Source organism: Rhinopithecus roxellana, chromosome 12 (assembly GCF_007565055.1).
Source record: "Rhinopithecus roxellana isolate Shanxi Qingling chromosome 12, ASM756505v1, whole genome shotgun sequence".
Lineage (NCBI taxonomy): Eukaryota > Metazoa > Chordata > Mammalia > Primates > Cercopithecidae > Rhinopithecus > Rhinopithecus roxellana.
The window spans coordinates 109,875,587-109,893,376 of NC_044560.1; the positions used below are offsets into that span (position 1 = coordinate 109,875,587).

General features: G+C 51.4%; 1 protein-coding gene and 1 non-coding gene across 2 annotated transcripts; both read right to left on the reverse strand.

Moving 5' to 3' along the window:
* Positions 1 to 102: 102 nt before the first annotated feature.
* Positions 103 to 16,894, reverse strand: SIGLEC11 (sialic acid binding Ig like lectin 11). Its single transcript, XM_010369527.2, is given in 12 exon segments — positions 103 to 1,059; positions 1,918 to 1,999; positions 2,332 to 2,428; positions 13,685 to 13,972; positions 14,045 to 14,302; positions 14,432 to 14,479; positions 15,072 to 15,335; positions 15,474 to 15,521; positions 15,835 to 16,119; positions 16,252 to 16,609; positions 16,612 to 16,643; positions 16,714 to 16,894. Coding segments are annotated over 12 exon segments (2,172 nt in total). The 5' UTR covers positions 16,859 to 16,894; the 3' UTR covers positions 103 to 792.
* On the reverse strand, positions 137 to 350 carry LOC115892438. Its single transcript, XR_004052327.1, has one exon. It is a non-coding gene; the product is annotated as a small nucleolar RNA U3 (small nucleolar RNA).
* Positions 16,895 to 17,790: the final 896 nt, after the last annotated feature.

Sequence of the window (17,790 nt, forward strand, 5' to 3'; positions counted from 1 at the left end):
ACCGTCTTGCCCAGGCTGGCCTTGAACTCCTGATGTTGTGATCCACCCACCTCAGCCTCCCAAAGTGCTGAGATTACAGGTATGAACCACCACGCACAGCCTTTTTTTTTTTTTTTTTTTTAATGTTAAAATGGGGACCACTCGGACTTGGTTCTCTCACTCTCCCTCTTCCGAAGGAGGAGAATGGTTATCAATGGGGAATGCTGATTGCAGCAAAGCAACCCCAGGAGCTGGCTTCTCGTTCTGGAGAGCGCCCTGTGCCTCCTCTGCCTGGTTTCCTGTGCTTTACACATCCAGAGAAGCTTCTGTAGTAATGAACCATAGATGCGATGCCTCAAAAGTGTTATCTTCAAACTCGCTCTGAATTGAAAGTATAATCTTCAGCCAGGTACGGTGGCTCACGTCTGTAATCCCAGCACTTTGGTAGGCAGAGGCAGGCAGATTGCTTGAGCCCAGGAGTTCAAAACCAACCTGGGAAACACGGCAAAACCCTGTCTCTACTAAAAATACAAAAACGAGCCTGGTGTGGTGGCTCACAATTGTAGTCCCAGGTACTTGGGAGGCTGAAACAGGAGGATCACTTCAATCTGGCAGGTTGAGGCTACAGTGAGCTGAGATTGCACCACTGCACTCCAGCCTGGGGACAGAGTGAGACCCTGTCTCAAAAAAGAGTATACTCTTCAAACTCAAGCTCTTCACTGGGGATGGGGCTGAAATCTGAGTCCAGTTCTGGCCGTCACACCAATATGACTCCCACGCACTTGCTGGTGTCCTGTTTCCATGGAGAACTCTTCACTTGGGAACCATCCCTGATGTCTCCCTCTCCAGCTGAAGCCCAAAGCCCAGGCCCCTTGGGGGCCGTCCCTTGTGGATCTTGATCTCTGAGTACTCAGTGCTGCTGGGGGCCTCCTGGTCCGTAGACTCCCGGAGCCTCAGCCCCTGGAAGCTGAGGGAGGCGTAGTAGAGCTCCTGCTCTTCCCTCTGCCCTGGGGTGGGGGTGGCTGCACCTGGGGGCAGGTGGTCTTGGGAGCTGCCTGCCGAGTATTCATGCTGGTGACCCTGAATGCAGGGGAGAAAGGGGGTCAAATTAGGATCATGGGGGCTAAGCAAGAGCAAGGAGGATGCACAAGAGGACCTGAAAGCTGAGCATTTCCTGTTTCACCTACTCATTCCACAGATGCTGGCTGGGCCCTCATCCATTCACTCATTCAGCAAGTATTTGAGAACAATAACATCTGGCTCTTGGTAATTTACTGCCAGGCTCATAAAATCCAGACTCACAAAATCCTCACCACAATCCACTGGTGAGGCACTGTGGTCCCCATGATCAGATGGAGAAATGGAGGCTGAGTAAATACCCCAAACCCACATATCTAAGCAGTGGTCAGGCCAGGATTCACGTCCAGGTCTCTCTGACTCCAGCGCCCGCTGCCCTTATGGAACAGCTCCCCTGTGCCAGCCCCTGGATATTCCCAGGGGAACTAGGGAGACACCATCCCTGACCTCAGGCAGCTTGCAGTGTGGAAGGAGAAGCAGACATTAAAGTTCTAGTCAATCAAGTTACTATCTAATTGCAAATTATGAGTGGATGCCCAGGAAGGAGGAGGTGTGAGAAAGATGGGGATTTGCTCGGACCTGGACTGACCTCAGGGACCTGGGAAGATCTACTCGAACACAAAGATGGAGCACAGGCAGAGTATGGACAGGCCCAGGGAGGCCTTGGTTCTGGGAGGGGACATGGGGAGCAGGGGGGAGGGTGCCCCCCAGATCATGGGACTTGGGACTGCATTGATGGGGACCCAGGAGCAAAATCTTATTTGGGGCACAATGATTCTGTAAGGCACCAAGAGGAGTGCCCATGGCCATCCAGGCAAGGGGAACAGCTGGGGCCCCAGCAGACAGAGGCTGGGCTCTCACCTCGGAGATGGGCCCCAGGGTGGAGGGCACGTCCTGCTCTGCTGCTGCCCTCTTGCGAGCTTCCTTCCTGCAGGTCTTCACCCTGAGGGAAGAAGCACTGTCCTTCAGTCTTCAGGCTGGCCCAGAGCCTGGGGTGACTGCTTCCCACATGGCTTAGCAGAGGCTGGAAGGCCATGGAGGCCAGTGGGGTGGGGACATATCCATGGGGTGACTTCCACAGTGAGAACTGGGGACCCTCATAGATGGCCTGGATCAGGGCCCTGGAGCAGACCCCTGCTCTGATTCTCTTGCCCAAGGCCCAGTTCTTACACCCACTGCCCCACCTAGATTCCTGCAGCTGGGACTGTCTGGGATTCTAGAACCCTCTCCCTTCCCACACCCTGCATTGCCTGCCCTCCCAGGGATGACACTTACTTGAAGATGACGAGGCAGGAACAGAGAGCTAGCAGGGCAGCGACACCAGCTCCCAGGGCAGCCCCCAGGCCGACTCCTCCCCCACGCTCCAGCTTCCCTGCATGGGAGCAGGGTTTGGGGTGGTGTTCTCCTAGCCCTGAGACCCTCCTGCCCCTTCCTCCCACAGACCTAGAGCTCTCAGATTCTTCATCCCCAACTGAGGCAGAAATTTAAAAATAAATATGCATTCATTCACTCCAAGAAAAGTAACAGGCAAGGCAAGGGTTAAAAAAAAAAAAAAAGAACAAGTTTTCCTCTGCTTAGCAAGCTCACTTCAAGGACAGTTATGAGATAATACTGTTTAAAAAGCCAAGGCCAAAGGAATAGGCTCCAGACACACCCCCTTCCAGAGCAAGGTTGAAGGAAAAAAAGAAAAATTCCTTTCTGCTACTCCTTTCCCTGGCTTCTTAAGCATAACTATGTTTTACAAATGTCTGTATTTAGCCAGTTCTTTTTTTTTTTTTTTTTTTGACACAGCTACAAGGCCACCAGCTATGCAAAGCCACAAGTTACGCTATACTATAAATCATGTGACCTATCATATAATTAACTGCCTCTGTTTTACTTTCGTAAGTCCGCTCATAAAAATCCTGTTCTGTGTTTGTTTAATGCTCAGCTTTTTAGATGCGAATCTACTGAGCTGGTGTGCACCTAAGATAAACAATCCTCCTGTTCTCTGTATCGGTCTCTCCAGTCCTCAGTTTCCCACAGCATTTTTGGCGACCATGAAGGGACCAGAGACGGCAGGTTTACTGCCTCCTTTGCTCTGGGGGCTGGAGCCCCGGGCCTCGGGAGACCTGTGACCCCAGGTGCCACTGGGAGAACTTTAGCCTGGAGAAGAAATCAGCTCTCCCCTGACCTGGCGCCCCTACCCAGCAGCGCAACAAAACCTGAAAGGAGCTACAGAACAATTTCAGAAACAGTGCACTTCAGGAACCGCAGTAATTTGGGGCCCAAGGCAGGACCCATCCCGTAGGGATGGAAGGGGAGCCTGATCACTTCCTGGGGTGTGCCTAGTAGTCCGATCCAGAGGGGCTGGGGGCGGCGAAGAGTGGCTTGTCAATTTGGATGAAACTCACACCCCAACCAATACGAGACACGAGAATGGCTCACTAAGTCGATTAGGAAAAGGAAACGGGAGGTGGCGAGCCACCCCACCTAAGGAACTGGAGGTGGTGAGAGTGGCTTGCCACCCCAATTAGGACCATAGGAACTGGGAGTGGGGAAGTGTGTAAAAGTGTTTAAATGTAGAGGCCTAATTAGGCTCATCAGTCACAAAGTGAGAAGTCACAAATCTCTTAGTGTGGACTCCGTGCTCTGAGCAAAGTGTGGGGCCGACTACGACTAGTGGCGATCTGCATACTGCTAATCGGAGCTGCCCTACAGCTCAGAGTCGTAGCAGGAATAAGGAACTCTCCAAAGCCAAGTAGTGTCTAAAAACTCCCATGATAGGAGACAGTATAGTCGGCGGAAACAAGAGGAAGAGCGAGTGAGTGCACTGCGCCGTAAAGAAAGGAATAGAAGGACAGTCATCAAAACTTACTCCATTGAAGCGCATGTCACAAAACTTTAAGAAAGGTTTATTCAGGGGATTATAAAGTTAAGCGAATCCCCCAGAGGTTGAGAACTCTCTGTGAATTAGAATGACTTTCCTTTGATGTTGGACGGCTGACTGAAGAAACTGTAGACTAGAAAACAATTGGCCATGTATTTAAGATGGTGACAGCCTGAGTATCCTTATCAGTTTCCTTATATTGATTCATGGTTAAATATAGGATAGACAAGACCAACCTGGATCCAGCCCTGTTTAGCAGCTTATCGCAAAACACTTGTAGCCCGAGCCAAAAGTAAAAGTAAGAGCAGCTTCGCCGACTGACACGAAGTTAAAAGAAAAATCCCAGAAAGAGCAACAGAAGCCAGTTTTGCAACAGCTGCCAGAGGAAACAGATTCCTCCTCCATATGTCCCAGCCTACCCGCCTTTACTGAGGCCAACAGCCCTCCAGGAACCAAATTCAGGAGCTAGCACGCCCCAAGTCTCACCCTGAAGGGAAGGATCAGAGCCTCAAAGGGCCAGGGAAGGAAGTCAAAATAGTCAAGCAGGCCGTCTCAGATCTGGCCGTGCTTGAGCTATGCAAATGCCTGTCAGGGAGATGTGAGGACCCATTTATTATAATAACCGAGGCCAGGTTCAGGGGGCTAAACGGACCATCATCCATCAGCCCTTTTCGACTTTTCGACTACTGATCTACTAAACTGGAAACCTCATACTCCCTCCTACACGGAGAAGCCCCAAGCCCTTACAGATCTGATGCAGTCCATCTTTCTGACACACAATCCAACCTGACCAGATTGCAAGCAGCTTTTCCCAATGTGATTTAACACTAAAAAGTGCAGGAGAGTAACTTAGGCAGCTCTCCGCTGGCTAAAACCCCAGGCACCAGCAGAGGCAGGGCATGCTGAGGCATGCATGCACTCAAGGTCAGTTCTCAGACCCAGATCCTAACTAGGACCCAGAGGATGCAACTCAGCTTCAGCGTTTACACAGGTACCGACCGAGAGGCACTTCTGCAAGGCGAGAAAGCTGGTGGAAAGAAAGCAATTAATAGAAGAAAAATTTCAAAAGTGCTTCAGAGAGCTGATGACAGCCAAGTCAGGTTTTTTTTTTTTTTTTTTTTTTTTTGAGACGGAGTCTCGCTCTGTCGCCCAGGCTGGAGTGCAGTGGCCGGATCTCAGCTCACTGCAAGCTCCGCCTCCCGGGTTCCCGCCATTCTCCTGCCTCAGCCTCCGGAGTAGCTGGGGCTACAGGCGCCCGCCACCGCGCCCGGCTAGTTTTTTGTATTTTTTTAGTAGAGACGGGGTTTCACCGTATTAGCCAGGATGGTCTCGATCTCCTGACCTCGTGATCCGCCCGTCTCGGCCTCCTAAAGTGCTGGGATTACAGGCTTGAGCCACCGCGCCCAGCCCCAAGTCAGTTTTATAAAAAACTTTGTGAAGCATTCCAGCTTTACACCCCATTTGACCCTGAGGCTGCTGAAAATCAGCGCATGGTAAGCACAGCATTTGCAGGGCAAGCCGGGGTGACATCAAGCGGAAGCTGCAGGCATGAATGCCACCCAGCTTATAAAAGTGACCACCAAGGTGTACATTAACCGTGACCAGGGAACAAAACGGGAAAGAGCAAAAGCAACGAGCGAGGCGCCCAGCAGCTAGGCACGCCAAGGGTTAAGTCCCTCTCCCCAGCCCGGCGCCATCGGGAAAAAGAGGGGGGCGGGGACTGGCCCTGGGGGAAAAAATAATAATAATAGAAAGGCATAATTCTTACAACTTGCGGCAGGCACCTACCAAGCCTCTGGGCCCATAGCAGCCCAGGAGTGGACCACGGCTGTGCAGATCCTACCTAGCCCCAAAAAGTAAGTGTGAAAATGAAGAAAAAAGGCCGGGCGCGGTGGCTCAAGCCTGTAATCCCAGCACTTTGGGAGGCCGAGACGGGAGGATCACGAAGTCAGGAGATCGAGACCATCCTGGCTAACACGGTGAAACCCCGTCTCTACTAAAAAATACAAAAAACTAGCCGGGCGAGGTGGTGGCGGCGCCTGTAGTCCCAGCTGCTCGGGAGGCTGAGGCAGGAGAATGGCGGGAACCCGGGAGGCGGAGCTTGCAGTGAGCTGAGATCCGGCCACAGCACTCCAGCCTGGGCGACACAGCGAGACTCCATCTCAAAAAAAAAAAAAAAAAGAAAAAAGAAAGAAAATGAAGAAATGAAGAAAAAGAAAAATCAGAAAGAGGAAAGACAGATGGCAATGCGTGCATGCGGGCGGGGCCCATGCCGTTGCCCGGCCCCACTGGCCAGCTGTAGGAGCAGGAGAACTCAGGAAGGAAAAAGGAAGCAGAACATAGGCTGACAAAAAAGGCCAGTCGGTTGGCAGCAGCCCTCATAAAAAGAAAAATTAGCAGGCTGGGCACGGCGGCTCACACCTGTAATCCCAGCACTTTGGGAGGCCGACGTGGGCAGATGACGGGGTCAGGAGATCGAGACCGTCCTGGCTAACACAGTGAAGCTCCATCTCTACTAAAAATACAAAAACTTAGGGGGACGTGGTGGCGGGCGCCTGTAGTCCCAGGTACTCCGGAGGCTGAAGCAGGAGAATGACGTGAACCTGCGAGGTGGAGCTTGCAGTGAACCGAGATCGCCCCACCGCACTCCAGCCTGGGCGACAGAGCGAGACTCCGTCTCAAAAAAAAAAAAAAAAAAAAAAAAAAAAAAAAAAAAAAAAAAAAAAAAAAAAAACAAAAAGAAAGAAAAATAAGCAATGTGAAAGGATGTGCACGCAGGCGTGGATGTGGAAAAGGTCAAGTTAGGCAGGGATTTAAGAGCCGACCAGCCGGGCGCGGTGGCTCAAGCCTGTAATGCCAGCACTTTGGGAGGCCGAGACGGGCGGATCACAAGGTCAGGATCGAGACCATCCTGGCTAACCCGGTGAAACCCTGTCTCTACTAAAAAATACAAAAAACTAGCCGGGCGAGGTGGCGGGCGCCTGTAGTCCCAGCTACTCGGGAGGCTGAGGCAGGAGAATGGCGTGAACCCGGGAGGCGGAGCTTGCAGTGAGCTGAGATCCGGCCACTGCACTCCAGCCTGGGCGACAGAGTGAGACTCCGCCTCAAAAACAAAACAAACAAACAAACAAAAAGAGCCGACCAAGGCTATAGAGGGATCAATGTGCAAAATGCAAAATGAAAGGCCACTGGAAGGATAAATGTCCAGAAGGTAATAAGGGAAATGGCCAAGTCTGCGAGGCAAAGAAGCCATCGGCCAAGGGCTCCTGCACCTTAAAGAAACCAAATACTTACCTGATGGGGCTGGCAGGAGCTGAAGGATGTGAGGACCAGGACAGACTGGGCTCCTTCTCATTAGGCCTCTAGGCGCCCATGGTCACATTAAAAGTTGAAGGCAGCAAAATTCTGCCATATCTGGATTCCACGTTTCTCACTTATGGCTAAGCCATTATATAAAGTTACAAAGCAGGGGGGAAAAAGAAACCCTCCTCGCCTGTAATCCCAGCACTTTGGGAGGCTGAGGCGGGTGGATTACAAGGTCAGGAGATCAAAACACAGTGAAACTCTGTCTCTACTAAGAAAACAAAACGGTGGGCGCCTGTAGTCCCAGCTACTGGGAAGGCTGAGGCAGAAGAATTGCTTGAATCTGGGAGGCGGAGGTTTCAGTGAGCTGAGACCGCACCACTACACACACCACTACACACCGCACCACTACACACCGCACCACTACACACACCACTACACACACCACTACACCACTACAGCCTGGGCGACAGAGAGATTCCATTGCAAATAAACAAACAACCCTCATCTGGAAAACTGAACAGGAAAAGAAGCCATGCCTTATGAAAATTTGCTTATAAACCAGGTGCGGTGGCTCACGCCTGTAATCCCAGCACTTTAGGAGGCCGAGGTGGGCAGATCACCTGAAGTCAAGAGTTCAAGACCAGCCTGACCAACCTGGAGAAACCCGTCTCTACTAAAAATACAAAATTAGCTGGGCATGGTGGCACATGCCTGTATATATATTTTACTTAAATATAAATATATATTTAATTATATATATATATTATACTTGGGAGGCTGAGGCAGGAGAATCACTTGAACCCAGGAGGCGGAGGTTGCAGTGAGCCGAGATTGTGCCATTACACTCCAGCCTGGGCGACAAGAGCGAAACTCTGTCTCAAAAAAAAAAAAAAAAAAAAGGCTTGCTTATAAACTTTACCAAAATGCCCTGTGCCAGAGACTATGGATACATGCTAGCGTTTATTTATACCTTTTCAGGATGGGTTGAAGTTTTCCCCACCAGAGCAGAAAAAGCACGAAAAGTAACTAAAGTACTGTTAAAACACATTATCCCCAGGTTTGGACTGCCTCTAACTTTAAAGTCAAACAATGCGCCGGCATGTGTAGCTAAAATAGTGCAAGATTTAACAAGACTGTTAAAAATAAAATAGAAGTTACACACAGCCTATCGGCCGCAAAGTTCAAAAAAGCGGAACACATGAACCAGACACTCAAGCGGCTACTGAAGAAATATTGCCAGGAAACTCATCTGAGATAGAATCAGGTCTTGCCTATGGTCCTCCTCCAAGTCAGGTGCACCCCTACCAAACAAACTGGGTATTCGCCCTATGAGATTTTGTTTGCTTGGGTGGCCGACAGGGCGTGATGGCACCCCAAATCATAAGTCAAATTAAAGGTGGTCTCCGGCGGGCACAGTGGCTCACGCCTGTAATCCCAGCACTTTGGGAGGCCGAGGTGGGCGGATCACCTGGGGTTGGGAGTTCAAGACCAGCCTGACCAACATAGAGAAACCCTGTCTCTACTAAAAATACAAAATTAGCTGGGCATGGTGGTGCATGCCTGTAATACCAGCTACTTGGGAGGCTGAGGCAGGAGAATCGCTTGAACCCGGGAGCAGGAGGTTGCGGTGAACTGAGATTGCACCATTGCACTCCAGCCTGGGTGACAAGAGCGAAACTCCCATCTTGGGGGGGAAAAAAAAGGCTATCTCCAGGAAATAAAGGAATTAACCTTAAAAAAGCAAATGCAGGCTTTAAAAATAGCCATGCAAAGTGTTCGTAGTTAGGTATATGAAAGAATGCCTATAAGCCTGACATGCCTTTAAACCTAGAAACTCTTTTAAGTTAAAAAGTAAAACTCAACTTCTCTAGGACCCATGGGGGATGGGCCCCATACTGTAATCTTGTCCACTCCTACTGCTGTTAAAAGTTGCAGGGGATGCCGGGCGCGGTGGCTCAAGCCTGTAATCCCAGCACTTTGGGAGGCCGAGATGGGCGGATCACGAGGTCAGGAGATCGAGACCATCCTGGCTAACATGGTGAAACCCCGTCTCTACTAAAAAAATACAAAAAACTAGCCGGGCGAGGTGGTGGGCGCCTGTAGTCCCAGCTACCCGGGAGGCTGAGGCAGGAGAATGGCGTGAACCCGGGAGGCGGAGCTTGCAGTGAGCTGAGATCCGGCCACTGCACTCCAGCCCGGGCGACAGAGCGAGACTCCGTCTCAAAAAAAAAAAAAAAAAAAAAAGTTGCAGGGGTTGTGGCTGGGCGTGGTGGTTCACATCTGTAATCCCAGCACTTTGGGAGGCCGAGGCAGGAGGATCACAAGGTCAGGAGATCGAAACCATCCTGTCTAACACGGTGAAACCCCATCTCTATTAAAAATACAAAAAAAAAAAAAAAATTAGCCAGGCGTGGTGGCGGGTGCCTGTAGTCCCAGCTACTCGGAAGGCTGAGGCAGGAGAATGGCGTGAACCCAGCAGGTGGAGCTTGCAGTGAGCAGAGATCGCGCCACTGCACTACAGCCTGGGCGACACAGCGAGACTCCGTCTAAAAAAAAAAAAAGTTGCGGGGGTTGTGCCTTGGACCCACCACAGTCGACTGAAACAGGCAGCTTTAGACAAGTGAACCAGCCAGCAAGACCCAGACCATCTGACCCAGCTGATCCCACAGTGAGACCGAGTTGCTGCTGAGGACGACGGCTCTGCTCCGGAAGCTGACCAGGCTACGCATTGGCTCAAGCTTAAGGAAATAGTAAACCCTGCTCTAGTCACACACCAAAAGCTGACTAGTCTATGCACGGCCGAAGCTTAAGGACTCATGAAGCAAATAAATGTGGTTAAAAATCTTAGAACTAGTAGTTTTCCTGTACTACTAACTTTTATTATTGTTCTGTCATTGTGCTCCACCTCCTGCCCCAGGCAAGGACCGTTTCTGTTCTTGTTGGGTATAAATATGCTGTACATTGTTTTGCTGTTGTTACCCCCTTAACCATGCTCAAAGAAGCACCTGTAAAAAGGTGTCCCCTAGCCGGGCGCGGTGGCTCACGCCTGTAATCCCAGCACTTTGGGAGGCCGAGGCGGGCAGATCACAAGGTCAGGAGATCGAGACCACGGTGAAACCCTGTCTCTACTAAAAATACAAAAAATTAGCCGGGCGCGGTGGTGGGCGCCTGTAGTCCCAGCTACTCGGGAGGCTGAGGCAGGAGAATGGCGTAAACCCGGGAGGCGGAGCTTGCAGTGAGCCGAGATCGTGCCACTGCACTCCAGCCTGGGTGACAGAGCGAGACTCCGTCTCAAAAAAAAAATAAAAAAAATAAAAAATAAAAAAATAAAAAGGTGTCCCCAGTGTACACATACTACCTGGTCAGGGAACAGTATAACTAGAACTCTATTGTACCATGCTTATTATAAGTGTACAGGAACTCGCTTAAGAGCTTGTACTTATGGCCAGGCTGGTGTACAAAAAAAAAAAACAAAAAAAACTTGCATTTATAATCAAAACCACCTACTCAATTTGTGACCCAGGAAATAACCAACCTTATGTATGTTATAACCCCAAGTTTTTTTTTTTTTTTTTTTTTTTGAGATGGAGTCTCACTCTGTCGCCCAGGCTGGAGTGCAGTGGCACCATCTCGGCTCACTGCAAGCTCTATCTCCCGTATAACCCCAGGTTTTTACCTGGTAAGTGGTTTAAAATTCATGCAGGGTCAAAGACAGGTCCCCTCTTAAACCAAACCAAGGTCCCTCCCTTTTACCAACGCCCTATTTCTCTGTATTTTAATGTTTGTCAGGCAGCATACCAAAACTCACCGATTTGTGGTAACCCACCTTTGGAAAAATACTATAGAAATAACTACAAATATGTATGCATACCAAGAGTAACTCCACCTTGTCCCCCTGCGACCCCAGAAAAAAAAAGTCAATATTGTATATCGTGGCACCCTAGCACACAACTAAGGTCAATTATGCTTACCAAAATGCCGGTAAAACCAGATGGTGAAACAAAGAACTGTCGTCCTGGTAACGTCACTATTCTTTTGTTGTTTTTTTTTTTTGAGACAGAGTCTCGCTCTGTTGCCCAGGCTGGAGTACAGTGGCGTGATCTTGGCTCACTACAAGCTCTGCCTCCTGGGTTCACGCCATTCTCCTGCCTCAGCCTCCCGAGTAGCTGGGACTACAGGCACCCGCCACCACACTCGGCTAATTTTTTGTATTTTTAGTAGAGACGGGGTTTCACCATGTTAGCCAGGATGGTCTTGATCTCCTGACCTTGTGATCCGCCCGCCTTGGCCTCCCAAAGTGCTGGGATTACAGGCCTGAGCCACCGCACCCGGCCCCTGTAAACGTCACTATTCTAAAGCCAGACTTACCAACGTGGACTGCAGCTTACCCCACACATGTCCTCATACGCACATATCCAACAACCTACCTATTTTTATCAAAACAAAAACCAAAAAACCCGGGTCCTATTTACATGCTTAACCACATCATAAACTTGCAGGCAGTACTTGAAATCATCACTAATAAAACAGCAAATGTATTAGATTTACTGGCCCAGCAACCCACAAAAATGAAGAATGTTATCTATTAGAGCAGGTTAGCTTTGGACAACTCCTAGCCCAGAAAAAAAAAAAAAATGTAAAAAGTTCAATCTAACTGCTGCCTAAAAATCAGTAACAATGAAAAGGCAATTATAAAAATAACTGCAAAAATAAAAAAATTAGCACATGTTCCAGTTCAAACTTGGAAAGGGTGGTCTCCAGATTCTCTCTTTAAGGACTGGTTTTCGTTTTGCAGAGGGTTCAAGACTTAATAAAAGTGATTCTGGCCATACTAGGAAGTTGCTAATACTCCCTTGTCTCTTACCTCTCCTTGTTAGAAGCATTCAATCAGCTATAAAGGCAATAGTAGCTAGGCAAACTACCACTCAGCTAATGGCTCTGCATAAATATCAACCTTTGTCTAAAGCAAAAAACGTCTCTCCAGGAAGGGGAACATCACACACGGGGCCTGGGGTAAGGGGAAAGGGGAGGGATAGCATTAGGAGATATACCTAATGTAAATGACGAGTTAATGGGTGCAGCACACCAGCATGGCACATGTATACATATGTAACAAACCTGCACGTTGTACACATGTACCCTAGAACTTAAGTATAATAATAATTTAAAAAAAAAGAAAAAAAAGTCTCTTCATGCAGACTTAAGTAATAGTAAGGCCTTCTATTAAACTTCTTTTATATAAAACATAAAAGGGGGAAACTGAGGCAGAAATTTAAAAATAAATATGCATTCATTCACTCCAAAAAAAGTAACAGGCAAGGCAAGGGTTAAAAAAAACCAAAAAACACAAGTTTTCCTCTGCCTAGCAAGCTCACTTCGGGGACAGGTATAAAATAACACTTTAAAAAGCCAAGGCCAAAGGAATGAGCTCCAGACACACCCCTTCCAGAGCAAGGTTAAAGAAAAAAAAAAAAAAAAAAAAGGCCAGGCGCGGTGGCGGTCTCTACTAAAAGGCCCGGTCTCTACTAAACAATACAAAAAACGGCCGGGCGCGGTGGCTCAAGCCTGTAATCCCAGCACTTTGGGAGGCCGAGACGGGCGGATCACAAGGTCAGGAGATCGAGACCATCCTGGCTAACACGGTGAAACCCCGTCTCTACTAAAAATACAAAAACTAGCCGGGCGAGGTGGCGGGCGCCTGTAGTCCCAGCTACTCGGGAGGCTGAGGCAGGAGAATGGCGTAAACCCGGGAGGCGGAGCTTGCAGTGAGCTGAGATCCGGCCACTGCACTCCAGTCCGGGTGACAGAGCGAGACTCCGCCTCAAAAAAAAAAAAAAAAAAAAAAAAATACAAAAAACTAGCCAGTCGAGGTGGCGGGCGCCTGTAGTCCCAGCTACTCTGGAGGCTGAGGCAGGAGAATGGCATGAACCCGGGAGGCGGAGCTTGCAGTGAGCTGAGATCCGACCACTGCACTCCAGCCTGGGTGACAGAGCGAGACTCCGTCTAAAAAAAAAAAAAAAAAAAACCAAAACGACAAATTATTTTACTGTTACTCCTTTCCCTGGCTTCTTAAGCATAATTATGTTTTACAAATGTTTCTATTTAATCAGTTCTTGTTTTTCTTTTGACACAGCTACAAGGTCACAAGTTATGCACTATATAATTAACCGCTTTTGTTTTACTTTTGTAAGTCTACTTATAAAAACCCTGCTGTGTCTTTCTTTAATGCTCAGCTTTTGAAATGTAAATCCACTAAGCCGGTACTTACCTTAAATAAACAATCCTCCTGTTCTCCATATGGCTCTCTTTGGTCCTCAGTTTCCCGCAACACCACCAGCCACAGAGCAGGGACTTGGTCCCCATCCCTTCCCACCACGCCCAGCCCCTCTCCCCACAACCCTGAACCTTCATCTTCCTAGGATCCTATGTCTCAGACCCCCACAGTCCCCTCACCTGATGGCAGCTGGAAGACGGAGCCACTCCGGGCCCCATGGACGTTCCAGGCCTCACAGCTGAGCCTGAGGCCGGAGCTGAGCCCTCCATGGAGGCTCAGGGAGCTGTTGGCCCAGGGCCCGACTGAGCTGGGGGTCACCTCAAAGGAGTCCTGGCTGCTGTTCCCCTCCAGCAGCTCCTCCCCAAGCCACCAACGCAGAGAGGGGGCCGGGCTGGCTTGGGAGGAGCAGCTGCAATGCAGACCCTCAGCCTCCCAGGAGCAGAAGGGGCCCAGCAGCTGTGGGGGGTCTGTGGGGAAGGAGGACAGGACTCAGCAGGGGCCCCTTCCTGGGACCCAGGTGCCCCCCTTTCCCCACTCACAGTGCAGGGAGAGGCTGAGAGAGACGTGCTGGGAGCCCAGCGGGTGCTGAGCATGGCAGGTGAACTCTCCTTCATGCTCCATTTGAACCCGAGGCAGCTCCAGGACCCCGGGGTCTGAGGGCTGGGAGGGGCTCAGAATCTGTCCCTCCTGGGTCCAGCTCAGCCTGGCTGGGGGGCTGCTGTGGGTGACACAGACCAGGCGCAGGCTTTGGCCCTCCAGGACCGGGAGGGATGTGCCGTTCCCAAGGTTTTCCAGGACTAGGGAAGGAAGGGGCAGAATCCATGTGCAGCTCAGGGCTCTGGGACCCTCCTGCGTGGGGGCCCTTCAGATGCCTGGGCCCCCAATTCGGCACCGAGAGGCCCTGGCTCCTCTGTCTCCTTTCCTACCTGTCCTGTTTGCTTGGGAAACCATCACTCTCAGGTTCTCTGGAGGATCTGAAATGGAGAGAGGGGACCGGCTCTAGACGGGCCAGGGGCTTCCATCTGGGTAAAGGGAAGTGTCCTGGAGACTGAGGTGGGGGAAGTGGGTGGGATAGAAGGGCAGTGCAGAATCACCCACTGAGTCCCAGACACAAACTGCATGAGGGTCTACATAGGTAAGAATATCAGTCCCCAGGGCCGGGCGCGGTGGCTCATGCCCAGCACTTTGGGAGGCCGGGGCGGGTGGATCACGAGGTCAGGAGATCGAGACCATTCTGGCTAACACGGTGAAACCCCCTCTCTACTAAAAATACAAAAAATCAGCCAGGGGTGGTGGTGGGCGCCCGTAGTCCCAGCTACTGGGGAGGCTGAGGCAGGAGAATGGCGTGAACCTGGGAGGCGGAGCTTGCAGTGGGCCGAGATCATACCACTGCACTCCAGTCTGAGAGACAGAGCAAGACTCTGTCTCAAAAAAAGAAAAAAGAATGTCAGTCCCTGAGACCTGGGGCTCAAGGCCCCCTCAGCTCTGGGACCCTGAGCCCAGCCCCTGCATCCCCACCCGTTCTGCCCTCCCGATGGACTCCAGGCCCCTGCTGGGCACACTCACACTGCACAGAGAGATCCAGCGCTCGCTGCTGGGAGCCAAGCCTGTTCTCCGCTCGGCAGGTGTAGCGCCCTGAATCCCCGGCCTTCACCCCGGGCAGCTCCAGCCCCAGGGGTCTGGGGCCCCAGGGGTGGGACAAGGAGAGGACTCTGTCCTGCAGGACCCAGCTCAGCGTGGCGGGGGGCTGGCTGTCAGCAGCACAGAGGAGCCGCAGGAACTGGCCTTTCTGGGCTTCCAGATGTGTGAGATTTTCCTGGGGTTTCAGGGCTGAACCGAAAGAGAGAGAGAGAGAGAGAGACAAAGAGAGAGAAAGGCTACAGGGAGGAGCACATCCCCTCACTTTCATGAAAATTTTTCATCTCCTAAAGAGGACTGGCCCAGCCCCAGCCCGACGGCCCTCAGTACCTGATGTGTTGTCCTGCGAAATGCTGATAACAAGATCTCTGGGGGCGTCTGTAACAAGATTGTGAGCTGGCTACAGGGAGGGACAATTTGTTCCTCACACCTGAAAGTAGGAACATCCCAGGAAAGACAAGTGACAGCTAGAGCCGGGGCTCACGGGTGTGGACAGAGGACCAGACGCCATTCCTGGCCCCTCCCAGGGCTGAGCCGGCATCCTGGGACCCCACAGCTTCCTCTCCCTGGACACTCCTGAGCTGGGAGCCGCTCACTGACCCGCTGGGCTCCTCCCCCTCCCCTGTCTCCCCGCCCCTCCCCGCACCCACCGGGTCTGTCTGCATGCCCCAGCGTCCCAGGCCACACTCACAGGCCACGAGGAGTCGGACGGTCCTCTGTGCACTCACACCCTTTCTAGAGAAGTCCACATGGCAGGTGAGGTCGGTGTCGTGGTCCTGGGGGCTGGGTGTGAAGCTGAGCACTGAGAAGTGGGTGGTGCTTAGTCTGGTTCTTCTGTGGGAGAGGGCAGCCCCCGTCCAGGAGAAAGAAGGGGCTAGACATTCCTCAAAGGCCCAGTTAAACACACAGATGACCGTCACCGGCTGCCCGGGCTCCAGAGTCTCGGGGATGTAGACATCAGGCTTCTGAGTCAGGGCTGGGACAGAGACGGGGATGGGGGGGTTCTAATGCTGCAGGGGTCCCTGAGAGCCCTCTGTGCTCAGCCCATAGCCTGTCCCCAGGGTCCCTCCCCAGTGTGAGAGGCAGGGGTTCCCATCCCATTCCATACCTGTTACTTTTAGAACGAACCCATCGTTCAAGAAATTATGTCTCACGCGACGTCCTCTCTCCACCCGAAAGAAGTACCGTGCCTCATCCTCCCTCTGCGCGTCTCTGATCACCAAGGAGCAGCTCCCCTTGCCGGGATCCCCAGTGAGCTGGAATCGGCCCTGGGTGCTCATTTCCACCTCTCGACTCGGGTTGTTTGTGGCCACAGGAGCACCCCTATTTGTGTTGGTCCCTTTTCTGAACCAGTAGCCATAAGCAGCAGTAGACTCGTTCCAGCCATCCCAGGGGTAGGAAAGGTTGCAAGGCACGATGACACACAGGCCCTCCTGCACCGTCACCAGCCTCTGCACTTGAAGACTTGAAGACTGTAACTGGGATCCTTGTTCAGGGACCCTGGGGAGATGCAGAGGCTCAGCAGCAGCCCCAGTCCCTACATGGGATCCCCAGCCGCCGACCCACTCACCCGCCCCCAGCACGGGCAGCAGCAGGGGCAGCAGCAGCATCTCTGGGCTCTGGGGCTGGGCCTGTCCCGGGACTATCTGGCTTCTGGGCTGGCCTGGCTGAGAAGGAAACTCGAGCAGGAAGCCTGGCGGAGGGGCAGTGACCATCCGCAGAGGAGGAGCCTCGGGAACTGCAATGTCCTGAAAGATCCTCTCCCGACTTCTCCTTTCACAGGGGAAGCAGCAGGGCAGAGGGCATGAGGACCAGCCCCAAATCAGGAAGGAGCCACCCTGGCCAGCCTCGGGGGTGGGCAGTGCTAGGAGGGGACTGTCAAGGGACACAGGTGAGTCATGGCTGCAGGTGAGGTGATGGATGCAGAGTCCCATCCATTCATTCATTCATTCTCCAGGGGGCAGTGGGACACTGGAAGAGTCTACAATAACTCTGTGATTTATGGTGAGGGCTTTGCACCATGCATTATTGCTGTACCTCCACAGAGAGTAACAACTACGTCAACCACACAGGCAGTCAGCCACATCTACCTGACCAACTCCCAGTAAAAACTCTGAACACCGGCCGGGCGCAGTGGCTCACACCTGTAATCCCAGCATTTTGGGAGGCCGAGACGGGTGGATCATGAGGTCAGGAGATCGAGACCATCCTGGCTAACATGGTGAAACCCCGTCTCTACTAAAAATACAAAAAAGAATTAGCTGGGCATGGTGTCAGGTGCCTGTAGTTCCAGCTTCCCAGGAGGCTGAGGCAGGAGAATGGCATGAACCCAGGGGGCAGAACTTGCAGTGAGCAGAGATCGTGCCACTGCACTCCAGCCTGGGTGACAGAGCGAGACTCCATCTCAAAAGAAAAACAAAAACAAACAAACAAAAAACTCTGAACACCGAGGCTCAGGTGAGCTTGCCTGGGTGGCAATACTTAGTGTATGTTGTCACTCATCCTTGCTGCAAGCATTAATTGTTTTCTGTATGATTTCGCTGGGAAAGGACAACTGGAATCCCACACATTGTCTCTTCTGGATCCTGCCCTATGAAACTTTTTCCTTTGTTGATTTTTATTTATTTTTATTTTTATTTTTGAGACA